This window comes from Phyllobates terribilis, unplaced genomic scaffold, assembly GCF_046119375.1.
Source record: "Phyllobates terribilis strain yellow unplaced genomic scaffold, ASM4611937v1 Scaffold_4__5_contigs__length_816908805, whole genome shotgun sequence".
NCBI lineage: Eukaryota > Metazoa > Chordata > Amphibia > Anura > Dendrobatidae > Phyllobates > Phyllobates terribilis.
Window position 1 is genome coordinate 39,913,687 of NW_027362764.1, and position 20,008 is coordinate 39,933,694.

General features: G+C 44.9%; 1 protein-coding gene across 6 annotated transcripts in view; it reads left to right on the forward strand.

Moving 5' to 3' along the window:
* Positions 1–20,008, forward strand: part of DGKB (diacylglycerol kinase beta) — an 889,407-nt gene that overhangs the window by 307,964 nt on the left and 561,435 nt on the right. For all 6 annotated transcript variants that reach the window (XR_012320016.1, XM_073677272.1, XM_073677273.1 and 3 more), the window contains one exon: positions 12,955–13,053. Coding sequence is in view for 5 of the 6 variants with exons in the window: in XM_073677272.1 (XP_073533373.1) it covers positions 12,955–13,053 (99 nt within the window). In the remaining variant the exon portion in view is untranslated. The remainder of the gene's footprint in view (positions 1–12,954; positions 13,054–20,008) is intronic.

The window sequence follows — 20,008 nt, forward strand, 5'->3', positions numbered from 1 at the left end:
ATTTTTCTAATTATTTTTAAACAACTGTGATGTTAGAATTTGAACATTTTTTTAAATAAAAATTAAAAGTATATAAATATTATTATTATTATTTATATAGCACCATTGATTCCATGGTGCTGTACATAAGAAGGGGTTACATACCAAATACAGATATCACTTACAGTAAACAAACTAACAATGATAGACTGGTACAGAGGGAGGAGGACCCTGCCCTTGCGGGCTTACATTCTACAGGAACAGGGAAGGAGACAGTAGGTTGGGGGTTTGCAGTAGCTCCAGTGGTGTTGGGGAGGGAGCGTGGTCATGGCAGGCTGTAAGCTTTCTTATAGAGATGGGTTTTCAAGTTCCATATAAAGGATCCTGATGTGGTGGATAGTCGGACGTATTGGGGCACAGAATTCCAGATGATGGGGGATGTTTAGGAGAAGTCTTGGAGGCGATTGGAGAAGAATAAGTGTGGAGAAGAGAAGGAGGTCTTGGGAGGACCGGAGATTACGTGATGGAAAATATTGGGAGATTAGTTTAGAGATATACAGAGGAGAGAGGTTATGGATGGCTATGTAGGTCAGTGTTGGTAGTTTGAATTGGATACGCTGGGGAAATGGGAGCCAGTGAAGGCATTTGCAGAGGGGAGAAGCCGAGGAGTAGCGAGGAGAAAGAGGAATTAGTCTGGCAACACAGTTAAGAATGGACTGGAGAGGTGCGAGAGTGTTAGCATGTACTCCACAGAGGAGAATGTTGCAGTAGTCAAGGCGGGAGATGATGAGGGCATACACAAGCATTTTAGTTGATTGAGGGTTGAGGAAAGGACGGATTCTGGAAATATTTTTGAGCAGGAGGCGACAGGAGGTGGAAAGAGCTTGGATATGCGGTTTGAAGGACAGGGCTGTGTCAAGGGTTACTCTGAGGCAGCGGATGTTCGATACAGGGTAAAGCATGATGTAGTTTATTGTGATACATAGATCAGGTAGGGAAGATACGTAAGATGGAGTAAAGATGATGAGTTCAGTTTTGTCCACATTGAGCTTGAGGAAGCGAGAGGAGAAGAAGGAGGATATGGCTGAGAGACACTCTGGGACTTTGGACAGCAGAGAGGTGATGTCTGGGCCAGAGAGGTAGATCTGGGTGTCATCAGCGTACAGATGGTACTAGAAGCCATGAGAATTTATGAGTTGTGCCAGGCCAAGAGTATAGGAGAAGTGTAAGGGTCCTAGGACAGAGCCTTGAGGGACTCCAACAGAGAGAGGGTGGGATGAGGAGGTAGTGTGGGAGTGGGAAACGCTAAATGTGCGATTGGAAAGGTATGAGGAGATCCAGGATAGAGCAAGGTCTTTGACGCCAAAGGAAGAGAGGATCTGTAGTAGGAGGTAGTGGTCAATTGTGTCAAAGGCAGAGGACAGATCTAGAAGGAGGAGTATGGAGAATTGTCTGTTAGCTTTGGCTGTAAGTAGGTCATTAGTAATTTTGGTAAGGGCAGTTTCAGTAGAATGACGGGGACGGAAACCAGATTGGAGATTGTCGAAGAGCAAGTTAGATGAGAGATGGGAGGAAAGTTTAGAGCGAACATTCTGCTCAAGGAGTTTGGAAGCGAATGAGAGCAGCGATATGGGGCGATAGCTTGACATAGCGGGCGGGTCGAGGGATGGCTTTTTGAGGATAGGCGTAATTGTGGAATGTTTGAAAGCAGAAGGGAAGGTACCAGTGGTTGATGATAGGTTGAAGAGGTGGGTTAGGGCCGGGATAAGTGTGGTAGTGAGGTTGGGGAGGAGGTGGGAAGGGATGGGGTCAAGTGCACAAGTGGTGAGGTGTGATTTGGAGAGGAGATGAGTAAGCTCTCCTTCAGTGATGTTGGAAAGGGAGGTTATTGGGGAAGGGCAGTGGTCTGATATACAAAGCGACTGTGGTGGTTGGACAATAAAGACTTGCCTTGTGAGTTAAATAATGAGGTTTTAAAGACAAAGCAAAACGGTTGAAGATTTTTGTTCAAGTCAAGTATCAATGTGTCAATATTATGGATAAGTGAAACAATTCACAGGACCCTGATCCAGCCGTCACATCAGTAGTCTGTGGCCACCAGAGAGTAAGCCCTGTGGACCACTTCCTACCTGCTGGAATCCCCAGCACCTTTCTGAATTAAAGGTCCGGTACAACATCATCGTTGTGGTGTGACTCACATATGACGTCGCTCCAGTTCAACTAATCAATAGAGGAGTCGGGGAAAAACGCCGTTCACAAAGCTCCTCTCCTGCAGTCATGGACAACTAATGTGCATGCTGCACCAAGGTCCTGCGAATCGAATGGTGTTATATTAGCATTACACCAATCGATTTGCAGGACCTTGGTGCAGCGTCTCCCTCCATGCAGGGACGTAGACATACTCACCACTGCTGCCGCGCTGTTACCTCCCCGTCTCCCGGCACGTCTCTCTGCTTCCTGCTGTCTGTGCACGCCACACAGGCTTTCCGGAGGCACACCTGGTGTGCGCTCATGCTCATCTGCTCTTAAAAAGGAAACACGCGTAGTTTGAACATGCCCTCAGCCTATAGCTGGGAAGCATCTTGTATAAAATGCACCCCCCAATTGAGAGGTGCCTGAGCAATGCTCTCTCATTAGTAAGTGTTTGTGCAACTAGAGAGCTTGCAGGACCCAGTTCCTGTACCTGAATCCTCTGGCCCTTGTGTGGGCAGGGTCTGAACCTGAAACCGTATCAAGCGATACCTTACCCCTGAAGCCGCACCCGCGGTACCTGAACCCTTGAAGCCGCACTGGCGGTACCCGAACCTGTAACCGTTCCATCAGTACTAGAACCTGCACCTGTGTCAGTCCTGGTTAGTGTTCCAGAGTCCGTACTGTCGGAGCCTGTTCCAGTATCCAAATCCAGCCCTGTCTGTGACTCCGTGTGAGTAACTGTTCTGCCCGAGGATCCAGGACCTGTGTAGCCTGAACAGAGTCCAAACCCTCTCCTTCCAGCGACTCCGAGTCCAGTCCGTGTCAGCGTACCTGAACCTTGGGGTCAGCAGCTGCAGTACTGGGTACTGCCTAGGAGTGGTACCTGGTGGCTACCTGCAGCTCAAGCCTGACTCCACAATCAGTAGCTCAAGTGAAAACCAGGCTAGCCGGTTAGCCGCTTAGCTATGCTCCTTCTAGGTAAGCCCGGCCCCGTGGCACAGTGGGTCCACGAACCACATGCGCCACCTGCGTGTGTGATAATTGTCTCATCTCAAGTGAATATGTGAGTATATCAAGGTCTTTAACTCTTCCTTACTTTCAGTTTTTTTTGCTTTCCCAACCCCCCAGTAGTAACAGTTTTCAGCAGTGTATCACCCAAACCTGGAGATATTATTTTAAGTGGTTTGCAGGCTTTTTTTATCCATATTTTTGAACAATCAAGGTCTGATTTTATTTGTGAAATTGCTAGGATAGTTATCAGAAAGGGTACTATAGTTGGATGGCAAATGAAGAAACAGACTATACATTGGAATACAGGATTTTGCAGGAAAACCTCATTTTCTCCATCTTTTGAAAATCCTGATTTCAAAAATATTGATTCACGTAAACTTATCTTGATCAAAAATCTCAAACACCTGGTCATGGGAAGTTATATAGATAAAATGTGTAGCTCTAAAAAGGGAGCCACACCTCTGTTGTACAAAGTACAAAAAACTACAGCAAAACCAAAGAAATGAGCTGGAGCATAAGTTGGTATAATTGCAATGTATAAGTGCGTGTGTTCACACTGTGGCCATTTATCAGACAAATCCCAAGATAGAACCGAATTGCGAAAACAAAAAAAAACGAAAATGACATCTACAGAATGGGAGGAATTGAACTAAGTAACAGCACATGTGAAAAAGACTTGTGTATACTAATAGATCACAAACTGCTCATGAGTCAACAGTGTGATGCAGCAGCAAAAAAGGCAAACTCAGTTCTGGGATGTATTAAGAGAAGCATACAGTCTAGATCACGTGAAGTAATTATACCCCTCTACTCCTCCTTGCTCAGACCTCATCTGGAATACTGTGTCCAGTTCTGGGCACCACATTTTAAAAAAGACATTGAAGAAACTGGAGCAAGTTCAGAGAAGAGCGACCAGAATGATGACCGGTCTGCAAACAATGTCCTATGAGGAATGGTTACAGGATCTGGGAATGTTTAGCTTGCAAAAAAGAAGACTGAGAGGAGACTTAATAGCTGTCTACTAATATCTGAAGGGCTGTCACATTGTAGAGGGATCATCCTTATTCTCATTTGCACATGGAAACACGAGAAGCAATGGAATGAACCTGAAAGAGAGAAGATACAGATTAGATGTTAGAAAAAGCTTTTTGACAGTGATGGTGATCAATGAGTGGAATAGGCTGCCACAAAAGGTGGTGAGTTCTCCTTCAATGGAAGTCTTCAAACCTGGTCATCACTGAAATACCAAAATTACAAGTATGGGAGCTCTCAGCAGATCCTTGACTTCCATAACAATCCATCAGTTCCCTGTGATTGTGTTGCAGGGAGCCTCTTGTCCATGTGTGGTGGACCTGGTCCTCCTGAGCCTGTTCCATACTTTCACACCCGACATGCAACATATATGTGCAGTGGACGTCTTAAAGGGGTTAAAGTGTTATTTCCATCTTCATAGATGGGTATTAGATGGACGTCTTGACAGGCTGGACAGACATCTGTCTGAGATGATTTAGTGAATCCTGCATTGAGCAGGGGGTTGAACACGATGATCCTGGAGGCCCTTCCAACTCTAACATTCTATGTAAAATTGAGCATATACCCTGCTGTAAGTAAGTAAATAGTAATAGTACATATAAATAATATAGGGTACCTAGTAAACACTGTTTTTGATCAAAACCGAGTAAAAGCCATCCAATCACATCAAGATGTATCCCAATCGGGACACTCCTATACCCTAGTATTAACCTCACCTTGTGTCTGGAAAGAGGCATGGAATATGCAGGCACATCCAGGATGAATGCTTGATAAAGAACCCAGGAGGTTTGAAAAGCGTTGCACTTTAGAGCATTATAATTCCATCTATGCACTATTGGGTTGATACAATCAAGCTAATGGTGGAGAAGACCCTGTTGGACCTATCTAGGCTTGCACGAGATCAGTCTTCCTACAGATCTTTCATCCATAAAGTCTCCATGGCTTGAGATCAAGCCAAAGGCCGTTAACAAAAGAAATGCACTCTTGTTATATAGACATTTTCCACATAAAGCCGGGATTTGCTTACTCATCCTGGATGTGCTGGATTATGTTGTTTGATATGAAGTGTTCTACTCATGGAGCTAATGAGGATACTAATCACTCCTAAATTACAGTGGACAGCTTCCAAAAGAATTTTGTGCTATGCTAAAGCTGATTTTTGGCCACTTTTCTACTATTTTTTTTATACCTTCTCAACCTTCTTTAATACTCATAACTACGTCTACTACAACTGGTCTTACATGTTTTTGTAGCACCCTGAGGATTCGGCTGCTACAGGGGTATTGCACCTCAACCCAGAGGTGTGATATTCCACTCCCGGGTAAGGATGGAGTGTGGAACTGAGCTAGTAGGCTGCATGCACTACACACATCCCATTTCCGGGGAACAGACCGATGGTACTCCCACTAGAGAAATGTGCAGGTACAACAGAGTCTGTTCCTGGCTGGAGTGGGAGGGGGGGTGGAACATCCCAGTAGTGTAGGGGCAGATAGGGGGAGCAGCCTGGGTAAAGTTAGGAGCTCATTGGGTGCTGGTCACCTGAGCTCACACATAGAGGGAGTATTTAAGGTGGGCACCATCTTAGATCAGGGTCAGTCAGTCTGTGAGACGTCAGTCAGTCAGTCAGTCTGTCTGAGAGCCTGAGAAGCAGAGCAGAGGAGAAGAGAGAGAGACCCAGAGGCGCAGAGGGGACCCCAAGAGCCTATAAGAGAGCTAATAGGGTGAAGGGTCGGCAACAGGGTACCGGATCCCAAGCTGGCAGAGGCTACAGCACACCTTAGCCAGGAACCGGAGGTCGTGGGCAGGATCTGCCACTATCACCCACTAAATCCACCCGGAAGGCAGACCAAGAATAGGGTCAGGGAGCCCAGAGGAGGCTTGACCAACAAGAGGCCCGAGGGAGCCGGACTTAGGTGGATCCCTGGTGGGAACGGCCAGAAGAAGGGAGAGACAGAAAGGAGCTCAGGACCACACTCCGGAGTTGCCTGGGAGTTGACCGAGTCCAGGACCTGGTGGACGCAGCACGGCTTGGGTGGTCACTGCTGTACACAGTGACCCGAGCAACACCAGTAAGTAAAACCCTGGAACTGCATTTTATGCCTCTGAGTCTCCTTGCTGCACCTTCACAACCACCATCCTCCACGGCTGACCCCCTGAGGCTATACCCCTCCCGTTGGGGGTTATACTACCTAAGCTGCACACACATCACCAGCCTCAGTGGACCCTGCTGCAGCGGCGGCCTTTTGACCGCAAATCAACGGGTGGCGTAGTCGACACAAAGAACTCTAATAACATCTGTAGGACTGCCACACACTGAGTTTGACACCCTGGGCACGGACCGGGTCACAGCCACTCGGAGACTACAACCCCCATCTGATCCGGCTCCGGGTATCCCTAACAACACTGGCCCAGGGGGCGCGTCAACTTTGGCGTAGTCGGCAGGATCTCGTGCCCGCAACAACCGGGTACTGCGTGCCTGAAGAAAAGTTCACCGTTACCTTAAAAAGAAGTCTCCCGCCGGTTCCGGAGGGTCCCCGCCATCGGGCCCCATCACAGGTCGTTTCCCGCCGGTTGTCCGCCATTTGCAGCTTTTTCCCGCCATCCATGGAGTTTCCCGCCACTGGGAGACGATTCCCGCCATTTCCAAAGATTTCCCGCCTTGGAAGAGCGGACGCCATTATGGGCGTGCCAGAGGGTGGCAGAAGGCCACCTCCCATCGTGGGCCAGGTCGAAGAATGGCGCCAAAAGCGGAAACCGCGCCCACCAACAGAGACTGTGATGCTGGAAGTGTCCATCAGCGTAAGAGAACTGCCCCTGGAACTGACAATCACAAAGTTGCCCCGGGACCACCCTCGATGTGGGCGGAGACAGAACAAGAGAACAAAGATGGGTGTCGCCTGGAGCAGTCTGGAGAGAGCGCACCCGGAGACAAGACGTCTGGAAGAGAGTCCAGAGAGAGCCTACCCGGAGATGGAGGGAGAGTCAGGCAGCACCGACCCAGTGGTCAGGAGCCTGTTGCAGGTCGCCACTCCAGAAGGCCTGCTGGAGATCCTAGCACAGCTCCCCCGAGACCGGGAGTGTGCACAGACCGCGCTGGAGGGCCTCGCATGGAGGATGGCCCGGGTGCAGCGAGAGACGTTGGCGGAGTGGAGCCGAGAGATGGCCCAGCAGACCGAAACCCGTCAGCGGAGCACGCCACCTGAGACGAGGAGACAGACCGCCTCTGAGGATGGCGCAGGAGGAATGAAGGCAGGAGACGGCGCCGAGAAGGGAGCTGAACGGACGGAGGCAGGTAAAGGGGACGTCTCTACCCCGAGCCGGGAAACCGCGTGCCTGCCCCAGCTCCCCGTCGCAGAGCCCGAAATTCCCCCTGCCGTGCCCGTCGCTGCATCGTCACCGCCGCCGACTAGGCCTCAACCGGAAACCGCGGCTGCGACCCCTGTGACGTCACACGCCTCGACCTCGAGCGTGGCCAAGCAGGAAATACCACCGGCCTGGTCGCAAGGCCTAGTACCCCCGGGCGCCGCCATTCCAACAGCGCCCACTACCTCCGCGGAGCCACCAGCCTGGTCGCAGGGCCGAGTAACCACGGGCGCCGCCGTTCTTACGGTGCCCTTTGCCTTTAGGGTGCCCCAAGCCTGGTCGCAAGGCCTGGTCGACCCGGGCGCCACTACCATCAACGCGCCCTCAACATCTAGAGTGCCGCACCTGGGTGAAAATCTATTTGCCCAGCATACGTGCCCGGATGGGCAGCCCTTTATATGGCCACCGGAGTTTCACCATCCCCGACTCCGGAAAGAGAGACCCCTAGACGAACCCCCGATTCCGGTTCCGAAGCCCGCAAGGAGGACCTCGCCCCCGCTGGAGGAGGCACAGTTCGAGTGGGACCCCACTGGAGAAGACCTCATGGGGTTCACTCAGGAGACTCGGGCGGCCGCAGCGGAGCGTGCAGAGTGCTGCCGGCAGCAGCTCGAGGTCTTCGAGAGGGAGCGGAGAGAGAGGCGGGTCCGGGAACAGCAAGCGCAGATAAGGAGCGCGGAGCAGAAGAGCCGGACCAGGAGGAATCCCCGTGCAGCTCATGGTCCCCCTTCCACCGGGACTGTGATAAAATTCAACATGCAGCATGGGTGGGGCTTCATTAGAGATCATCATACCCCCGGCGACATCTTTGTGACTCGCAGAGACGTAGAAAGCCATCTGCCGGAGGGACACAGAGGTCGTGACCTGTATGTAGGGGACGAGGTCACCTTCACCCGGCACAAGTGTGCCAAAGGACCCTACGCCCTCCATGTGCATCGCCTGACGGAGGAGGAGCTGCGGTGTGAGGAGGAGCAAGAGGACCCGGACGGGTCTGAAGGCCAAGAAGGAGCAGGAGGACGCCGTCATTAAAGTACGGTAAAAAGACTGTACATAGTTACCCGTCAGGGTATAAGAACTGTTCTAGTTAAAATATAGTCCCCGTTGGGACCAGCCGATTGAACTGAAACCCGTGTGTCCCTATTCCCACTGACCGAGGACTGAGAGCGGTCAATCCTCCCTAATACCTGGCCGAGGACTGAGAGCGGCCATATCCCCTTGTATATAGTTGCGCTTCCTAAAGCGCCCCCTACCGGTTTTATAGGGAACTGTTTTATTCCAAGAGAGACTGTCGCACTTTACCCGGTCACAAGTTGCACAGTGACCGGAGGAACCAGAAACAAGAATGTTATTTATATGAAAAGTTTATTGCTGATATATCTATATGATGTTTTCTATGTTTATGTTTATGAAAAAAAAATTGTATGTTTTGGATGTTTATATTTTACAGCCCGAGGACGTGCTGTGATTTACCAGGGGGGAATGTAGCACCCTGAGGATTCGGCTGCTACAGGGGTATTGCACCTCAACCCAGAGGTGTGATATTCCACTCCCGGGTAAGGATGGAGTGTGGAACTGAGCTAGTAGGCTGCATGCACTACACACATCCCATTTCCGGGGAACAGACCGATGGTACTCCCACTAGAGAAATGTGCAGGTACAACAGAGTCTGTTCCTGGCTGGAGTGGGAGGGGGGGTGGAACATCCCAGTAGTGTAGGGGCAGATAGGGGGAGCAGCCTGGGTAAAGTTAGGAGCTCATTGGGTGCTGGTCACCTGAGCTCACACATAGAGGGAGTATTTAAGGTGGGCACCATCTTAGATCAGGGTCAGTCAGTCTGTGAGACGTCAGTCAGTCAGTCAGTCTGTCTGAGAGCCTGAGAAGCAGAGCAGAGGAGAAGAGAGAGAGACCCAGAGGCGCAGAGGGGACCCCAAGAGCCCATAAGAGAGCTAATAGGGTGAAGGGTCGGCAACAGGGTACCGGATCCCAAGCTGGCAGAGGCTACAGCACACCTTAGCCAGGAACTGGAGGTCGTGGGCAGGATCTGCCACGATCACCCACTAAATCCACCCGGAAGGCAGACCAAGAATAGGGTCAGGGAGCCCAGAGGAGGCTTGACCAACAAGAGGCCCGAGGGAGCCGGACTTAGGTGGATCCCTGGTGGGAACGGCCAGAAGAAGGGAGAGACAGAAAGGAGCTCAGGACCACACTCCGGAGTTGCCTGGGAGTTGACCGAGTCCAGGACCTGGTGGACGCAGCACGGCTTGGGTGGTCACTGCTGTACACAGTGACCCGAGCAACACCAGTAAGTAAAACCCTGGAACTGCATTTTATGCCTCTGAGTCTCCTTGCTGCACCTTCACAACCACCATCCTCCACGGCTGACCCCCTGAGGCTATACCCCTCCTGTTGGGGGTTATACTACCTAAGCTGCACACACATCACCAGCCTCAGTGGACCCTGCTGCAGCGGCGGCCTTTTGACCGCAAATCAACGGGTGGCGTAGTCGACACAAAGAACTCTAATAACATCTGTAGGACTGCCACACACTGAGTTTAACACCCTGGGCACGGACCGGGTCACAGCCACTCGGAGACTACAACCCCCATCTGATCCGGCTCCGGGTATCCCTAACAACACTGGCCCAGGGGGCGCGTCATTTTATGCATTTTTAATTTTCACTAGTTTTTCTTTGGCAGATAAGGAGAAAATTGGGCTAGCACAATTCCACAGGTACTCTTGGGACTCGACCATTCTATGGTGATTCAGTGGCAACAATTGGCTCACGTGGCTGACTACTAAAAACACAATACTATGTTGCATGTAACTTTTGCACATGTGCCGACATTTCTTCTCATATGGACACTCGAGACACCACTGTGCAGGTTCGTCCTGTGCATTTATTACTGCGCAATGGCGCAGGCATTATCTTGAGTGAGGAGGTGCCGCGCATACTCACCATGACTGAAACTGGACTCCAGGAGAACTTAACAGAATTACAGTTTTGAGAATACCCTAGAATCAGACCGGTCTACCAAGGAGCAGACAACCCTCTATTGGATCAGTCTTGTTTTTTTCCGGTACTTTTATATTGATGACTTCTCCTTAAGAAAGCCCATCAACGTACGATCAGTGGTGGTCCAATAGACGGCACCTCCACCGATCAGCTCTCATCTGCTCTGGGGGAGGTCTAGTGTAAACAGAGTACGGCAGTAACAACTTTGCACTTCACCTGCCGGCTACTGCAGATCATTTATTATTGAAAAAAAAAAATAGGTAAATCTGTGTTGAAGTCAAGATATTAGTCAACAGGAAAGTGTAAACTCTTTAAAGGGTTGTCTTTATTGTTGTGTTTGTTGTTAACAAATTGAGCTTTAATTACCCTCCTTGTGTGCAATGCTGTGTCTTCACTGCTGCACGAGTGGATTTTTTGGCTGCAATGGTGACATAACATTGAAAGCGCTGCAGCCAATCACTGAGCTCAGGGGCTCTTGTCGTATACATCGGCAGAGATGCTGAGCTCAGAAATTAGCTGGAAAGTGCGGTGCCAAGCCTATGGGCAAATATTGCAGTCTGATAAAAAATGTAGCTTATAATATAGGAGAAAGAAACCTAGTGTATGGAAATTAGAGATCCTAGTTTACAGGGAAGTGGAACTCCTACCTTATGGATAAATGGAGCTTCTAGTCTACAGAGAAGTGGAGACCCTAGTCTATGTGGAAGTTGTACTCCTACACTATGGCAAAGATGAACTTCCAGACTATGAATATTTGGAGATCCTAGTCTATAGAAATGTGTAGCTCCTAGTCTATGAAGAAGTGGAGGTACTAGTCTATGTGGAAGTGGAAATCCTAGTCTATGGAGAAGTGAAGCTCATTGCCTATGTCATTGTGATGCTTCCAGTTATTGAGGAAGTTGAGCTCCTTGTTTATGGAGAAGTGGCGCTCCTAGTCTATGTAGAAGTGGTCCTCCTAGTCTACGAGAAAGTGCTTCTCCTAGTTTATGGAGAGGTGTCTCCTAGTCTAAGTGGAGCTCCTATTGAGAGGTGGTACTGCTAGTCTGTGGGGAAATGCAGGTCCTAGTATATGGGGAGATTGTTCTCCCAGTGTAAGGGTAAGTGAAGCTCCTAAGCAAAGGAGAAGTGTTGCTCCTTGTCTATGGAGAAGAGGAGCTCCTAGTCTATGTAGAAATGGTTCTCCTAGTCTACGAGAAAGTGTTTCTCCTAGTTTATGGAGAGGTGTCTCCTAGTCTAAGTGGAGCTCCTATTGAGAGGTGGTACTGCTAGTCTGTGGGGAAATGCAGGTCCTAGTATATGGAGAGATTGTTCTCCCAGTGTAAGGGTAAGCGAAGCTCCTAAACAAAGGAGAAGTGTTGCTCCTTGTCTATGGAGAAGAGGAGCTCCTAGTCTATGTAGAAGTGGTTCTCCTAGTCTACGAGAAAGTGTTTCTCCTAGTTTATGGAGAGGTGTCTCCTAGTCTAAGTGGAGCTCTTATTGAGAGTTGGTACTGCTAGTCTGTGGAGAAATGCAGGTCCTAGTATATGGAGAGATTGTTCTCCCAGTGTACAGGTAAGTGAAGCTCCTAAACAAAGGAGAAGTGTTGTTCCTTGTCTATGGAGAAGAGGAGATCCTAGTCTATGGAGAAGTTTTGCTCCAAATTTATGGGGAAATAGAGCCCCTGGTCTATAAAGAAGTAGAGCCCCTGATTTATGGGGAGGTGGTACTCCTTGTCTATGGAGAAGTGGAGCCCCTGGTTTATGTACAGATTGTTCTCCTAGTGTACAGGGAAGTGGAGCTCCTAAACTAAGGAGAGTTGTTGCTCCTTGTCTACGGGGAAGTGTAGCTTCTAGAATACAGGAAAATGAATCTCCTGATTTGTGGAGAGGTGGAGCACCTAGTCTGTAGGCAAATAGTCTAGTATATGTAAGTAAAAGCCCCGAAAAGGAGACTTAATATATTGGGAAGTGAAGGTCATAGTTTATAGAGAAACAGTTTAGTCTATGCAGAATTGAAACCTTTAGAAACTTTTCGTTAAAGAGGTCTACCTTTTAGGAAAGCAAGACCTTCTGTTTCATGAGGAAGTAGTCTATGGAGCGGTGGAGCTGCTTGTCTACAGGGAAAGGGGGGTGTTTGTGTTCATGGTGTTCATGGGATATAGTTTCTTGACTTTTGAGAAGTGGAGCTCCTGATGTATAAAAAGTATAATAATCTTTTAGGAGGACGGCTCATAAATGGGAGGAGACCCCAGTGTTTTTCAAATTGCTTCTATTTCTTGAGTATATGTTTATATTAATTTTAGAATTGATGGAAATGAATTTAACAAGGATTAGGGAATGTAATGATTAAATTGTCATTTACAATTTACTATTTTTATTTTCTCTGCAGCTTCACAATAAATGTGCTTCACATCTTAAACCTGAATGTGACTGCGGACCCCTGAAGGATCACATCTTAGCACCCACCACCATCTGTCCTGTCGTGTTGGTGAGTTTATCCCTTTTTTTCGATTCTTGGTAGAAGTTTCTCTAATATACTGCTTTCCCATTAAGATGACAATGAAGTCTCATCAGGAGAGGCAATAATGGAGCCTGAGTCAGGTTTTATGGCTTGTATAGTACTTACCAGAAGCGGTACAGCAGGTCACTGATACATTTTACGTCTTTTAAAGATCCAACTTCCCAGAAAGATGAAGGTTTTCTTATGGTCAGTTCTGGATGTACAGTGAGTATCTGCAATGCAGAGGTTACCGTGAAGGATGAGACCGAGCGCAGCAAATAGATAAGACGTATCTGCTGGAAAACCCAGCAAGTCTCTGCTCAGAGCATAAGATAGGAGCAGTCAGTCTATCACCTATCATCTATCTACTATCCATCTATTATCTATCTATTATCTATCTATTATCTATCTATCTATTATCTATTATCCATTATTTATCTATCATCTATCATCTATCTATTATCTATCTATCATCTATCTATTATCTATCTATCTATCTGTTATCTATCTATCTATTATCTATCTATTATCTATCTATCATCTATTATCTATCTATCATCTATCTATCACCTATCATCTATCTATCATCCATCTACTATCCATCTATTATCTATCTATTATCTATCTATTATCTATTATCTATCTATTATCTATCTATCATCTATTATCTATCTATCATCTATCTATTATCTATCTATCTATTATCTATTATCTATCTATTATCCATCTACTATCCATCTATTATCTATTATCTATCTATCTATTATCTATTATCCATTATTTATCTATCATCTATCATCTATCTATTATCTATCTATCTATCTGTTATCTATCTATCTATTATCTATCTATCATCTATTATCTATCTATCATCTATCTATTATCTATCTCATCTATTATCTATCTATCATCTATCTATTATCTATCATCTATCTATCATCTATCTATTATCTATTATTTATCTATTATCTATCTATCATCTATCTATTATCTATTATTTATATATTATCTATCTATTATCTATCTATCTATTATCTATCTATTATCTATCATCTATCTATCATCTATCTATTATCTATTATATATCTATTATCTATCTATTATCTATCTATTCTATCTATCATCTATCTATTATCTATCTATTATCTATTATCTATCATCTATCATCTATCTATTATCTATCTATCTATTATCTATCTATTTATCTATCATCTATCTATCATCTATCTATTATCTATTATATATCTATTATCTATCTATTTATCTATCATCTATCTATTATCTATTATTTATTTATTATCTATCTATCATCTATCTATTATCTATTATTTATCTATTATCTATCTATCTATCTATCTATCTATCATCTATCTATTATCTATTATTTATCTATCTATTATCTGTCATCTATCTATTATCTATCTATCTATTATCTATCTATTATCTATCTATTATCTATTATCTATCTATCTATTATCTGTCTATTATCTATATATCATCGATCTATTATATAACTATTATCTATCTATCTATTATCTATCATCTATCTATTATCTATCTATTATCTATCTGTCTATTATCTCTCTATATATCTATTATCTATCTATTATCTATCTATCATCTATTATCTATCTATTATCTATCATCTATCTATCTATCTATTATCTATCTATTATCTATCTATTATATATCTATCTTTCATCTATCTATTATCTATCTATCTATCTATCTATCTATTATCTATCATCTACTATCTATCTATTATCTATCTATTATCTATCATCTACTATCTATTATCTATCTATTATCTATCTATCATCTATTATCTATTTATTATCTATCTATTATCTATTATCTGTCTATCTATCATCTATCTATTATCTATCTATTATCTATCTATTATCTATCATCTATCTATTATCTATCTATTATCTATCATCTATCTATTATCTATCATCTATTATCTATCTATTATCTATCATCTATCTATTATCTATCTATTATCTATCTATTATCTATCTATCTATTATCTATCATCTATTATCTATCATCTATTATTTATCTATTATCTATCTATTATCTATCATCTATCTATTATCTATCTATTATCTATCTATTATCTATCTATCTATTATCTATCATCTATTATCTATCATCTATTATTTATCTATTATCTATCTATTATCTATCATCTATCTATTATCTATCTATTATCTATCTATTATCTATCATCTATCTATTCTCTATCTATTATCTATCATCTATCTATTATCTATCATCTATCTATCTATATATTATCTATCTATTATCTATCATCTATCTATTATCTATAATTTATCTATCATCTATTATCTATCTATCATCTGTCCATTTATCTATCATCTATATATTATCTATTATCTATCTATTATCTATCTATTATCTATCCATCTATGTATTATCTATTATCTATCTATTATCTATCTATTATCTATCTATTCTCTATCATTTATCTATTATCTATCATCTATCCATCTATGTATTATCTGTTATCTATCTATTATCTATCTATTATCTATCTATTATCTATATATTATCTATTATCTATCTATCATCTATTATCTATCTATTATCTATCCATCTATGTATTATCTGTTATCTATCTATTATCTATCATCTCTTATCAATCTATCCTTCTAACATCCTTTACTGTATTTTATCGACTCTTGTCCAGTTCTCCTCCTCGTTCAGTCCCTGCCGCCCCCCAGATACACGCTCCGCAGGTTAGGGACTAGTAATAGCAGAGCTCATTGCTGTCTCTTGGCAGATACATTCCTGTACTCATATCTTTGTATGTATCTACAGATGTATATAGATATATATGTCACAGCCATCTTACCTCCTAGAGTTATCTCAGTGCCCGGAGGACACAGATGACGCGCTCAGCTCTGCTACATCTGTAATTACATAAATGTGATTCTCCTGTAATACATAGTAATTGATGGTTTCTTACATGGTGCTCTGCTTTCCATAATTCGAACAGAGGCACAAACAACAGATCGATACTTGACTGTTCTGTAACTCAGTGTCGGAGATCTGGCACGGATAAGGTTGTACAGTGCGCTTATGTGCAGGCCATGCGCTAATCATGGACGGGGAAAGCTCTGTTTTTGCTTAATTCAGTTTCAGTATTTATTGAAAAATCCAATAGAAATCAGTCTGACGATGTCCGAGACGATGACATGCCCCCCCCCCTCTGCTGTCAGCGGGACGTGTGTCGGGGGTCTCAGCAGTGAAGTCATGGGGCGGCTTGATTCAATAACTCAGTACGTGACACGGGCAGCTTTGCTTTTCTGGATTTCATTGTGTCCTCGTCTTCAGGAGGAAGTCATTGCGAGCCCTAAATTGTATTAGTTTTCTAAATGTTATTTTTTTTCCTAAGCAACAACAGACATATTCTGGGACTCTGTTATAAAGTAATTAACGAGATAGAGACGCCCATTGCAGGACGCTGTGCTTTCTGTCAGGAGACGACTGCTTCATTTTACATGGCCGTCTTGGTATATTTGTGCCCAACACAAACATTGGCTTTTGGGTTTCCCCCTTTTATTTTTTTCTACCACTTTATTGTAGAGATGAGGGAATGATATTCGCCGGATTCGCTAAACATTTTTTATAAAAAGGAATTGAAGTCCCCAATTGCCACGAAACTCGTATATGACACTTTTCTATCTTTGCTGTCACTCACTATCTGTACAGTTTCTTCACTATTTTATAACTTTCTATCTCTGTGGCTGATCAGTGAGCTTTGACTTCCTCTCACTATCCAGATTCATCCGAGAATGGCTGCTGCATTCCCTGCCTCGGCTTTTTTACTGGCAATGATAGTTCCTTCTGATTGGCTTTGCTATACCATGTGATGTAATATCTGAGAGGCATTTATTAGGAAGCCCACTGAGCTGTGATCGAGGGCATAAGATCTTTCTCTGGCTGATGCAATCTGTTTCAATATGTTAAAGGGAATCTGACAACTAATCTGAGAGGAGCATAATGTAGAGACAGAGATCCTGATTCCAGTGATGTGTCACTTACTTTACTGCTTGCTGTAGTTTTGATAAAAATATATCATATTTATGAGCTCTGTATAACCCCACCCTCATTACTGATTGACAGCTTTCTACTGTGTACACTGTGCATAGGCAGAAAGCTGCCAATCAGTGGTGTGGGTGGGACGAGCTCACCATTTAAAGAACTGGTAGATACGTCACTGGAATCATACCTATCTGCCCCTACATCATGCATGATGCAAAAACCTGGCAACAGATTCCCTTTAAATAGCAGCAGCAATTGTAGGCAATTTGTGCAAATCAAATTGCAAATTGTTCCATTTCGCCAGATTCCAAAAAAATTGGATTTGCATTGAATCCATCTGTGATTGTGTTTTCTGCGAGGTTGTGGCCCCGTTGCAATGAATGCAATCTGTAAAGATTGCTTTTGCCGCTTCCAGCATTCATGTGGGCTGTTATGTGGTGGTCTTCCTTACTTTCCAACATTAAGGTTGGAAAAATAGAAACATTAAGTCCCAACCCCCCAAACTAAATGAAGCCTCTTACTTTGGGCAGTATTTACATAAACCACCTCCTTTTTTCAATCGGGTACATCCAGAATTGTTTCCAAAAAAGCAGCCCAGTACTCAATGCGAAAAAACAAAGTGACTTCTGGTAAATAGCTCAAGGGAAAACTAAGGACAGATGTAGTCGCTTTCCAGCCATGCTTGTCACAGTCACTCCGGAATCCGACAGTGTAGGGAGAGGTGCTGCTGAGCTAGGGAGAGATTCGCTTGTTTATAGTTAGTATACCAGACTATATTAGAGACACATATCCATCTCAACAAACAGTCCGCGGACTAATCCATCTGCAGAGATATCAGGCAGGCAGTGTATATAGGCAGGCAGGCAGGGTATATAGCAGACTGCAGTGCATATAGCACAAGAGGCTCCATTCCAGTTCTGCCTTCTGCTGCTGTTAGATATTTCTAGACAAAGGCCCAGGTCTCAGGGGCCAGGAATACTTTTCTTTGGATCTTAATCCTCATTATTTGCTTAAGAAGCAATCCAGAGAACACCGTTTTTCTGCACCATTTGCTTGTTGGCACTGCAGAATACAGCCAGGTCCTTTCCATATTACAGTGCTAAAAATCCAGCTTTTTAAAACTGTGGTTTGTCCGTCACATGGATCACATATAATTGCACTGAAAATACTGCCATTTCTGGCCTCCATTTAAATTTTTTTTTACTGCATCAATGAAGCTATTTACACCAGTTTGCTGTTAAAAATAGTTACCTACACGCCAGGTATTTAAAACTGTGTTTTTTCCGTCACACGAATCACATATACGTTTTCAGAAAATACTGCCATTTCTGGCCTCCATTAAAAATTTGGCTCAGTGTGTCAGTGAACTGATTGACACGAGGTCGGCGCTGTTAAAAATAGTTACCTACAGGCAAGGTATTTAAAACTGTCGTTTGTCCGTCACATAGATCACATATAAGTTTGCTCCAAATTCAGCCATTTGTAGTGAGCGTGGAAGATATTGTCCTCCATTTAAAATGGGCAAGGCACATGGCAAGGGACGGGGACCTGGACGTGATGATGAATGCAGAGGCCGAGGCCGTGGGCAAACTGAAATTGTGCCCCAACAAACACCCACATCTTCTTGCTCGACCTTCCTGTCTCAATTAATAGGGGACTACAGCACACCACTATTGAACACAGAGCAGTAGGAAAAGGTTGTTGGTAGGATAGTAGACAATGCTTCTAGTCACTTAGTCACCACCACCACCACCCTGTCTTCCACACGGTCAAGTCTCAGTAGCCGAGAGTCTGGACCGCATATTCCTCACCCTGATCCTCCTTCCTCCCACCATGCCGAGTGCCCAGAAAACATTGATTCCACACTTGGACTGTCCGAAGAGCTGTTCACTTTTGCATTTATAGATTCAGGCCTCTCGTCCGGTCCACTTGAAGCAGGGCAAAAAGAGATCGCATGTAGTGATGCCCAAATATTTGAGCAGCCACGGTCACATGAAGGCGATGGTGGGAAAGTTTCACAAGAGGTGGATGATGATGAAACACAATTGCCAGAAAGTCAGGAGGAGGACCAGAGTGCGGAAGTGGAAGATGAGGTGGTGGATGATATAGTAACTGACCCAACCTGGCAGGAGGACATGCAGAGCGAGGAGAGCAGAACACAGGGGGAGGGAGGCAGACCACTCCAACAGGCTGGAATAAGCAGTGTGGTGGCTGCAGACAGAAGGCAGGCAACCGTTCCCCATAACACCAACACGAAGGAAGTTGCCAGTACAACTCTTAGGTCTTCCCGAGTCTGGTTGTATTTTACAGACTCTACCGATAACCCCAAAAAGGCCATTTGCACCACCTGCCAAGCCAGCATCAGCAGGGGTGGCAAAACTAGCAGCCTGACCACCACCAGCATGATCAGGCACATGGCAGCAAAGCACCCGACTTTGTGGACCGAACCCCAGGGTCCAGGAACAGTATCTGCGGGTGGCACCACTGCTTCTTCCGCTGTTCTGCATGCAAGCCAATCCCCTGTCCATGGTGCATGTGAAGATCCTTCCTGCCCTGCACCTGTCGTTGCACACGCTCAAGTAGCAGTATCAGGAAGCACGTCCATGTCCTTGTCCCAGCGCAGCGTTCAGTTGTCCATACCCCAGTCCTTGGAACGCAAGCGCAAATACGCAGCCAACTCCCCACAGGCCACACTACTAAATTCCCACATGTCGTGACTGCTTGCGCTCGAAATATTGCCTTTTAGGCTCGTGGAGACGGAAGCATTCTGCAACCTGATGGAGGTGGCCGTCCATCGGTACTTGGTCTCCAGCCGCCACTATTTCTCCCTGTGTGCCGTCACCGCATTACACAAGCACGTGTCCCAAAACAT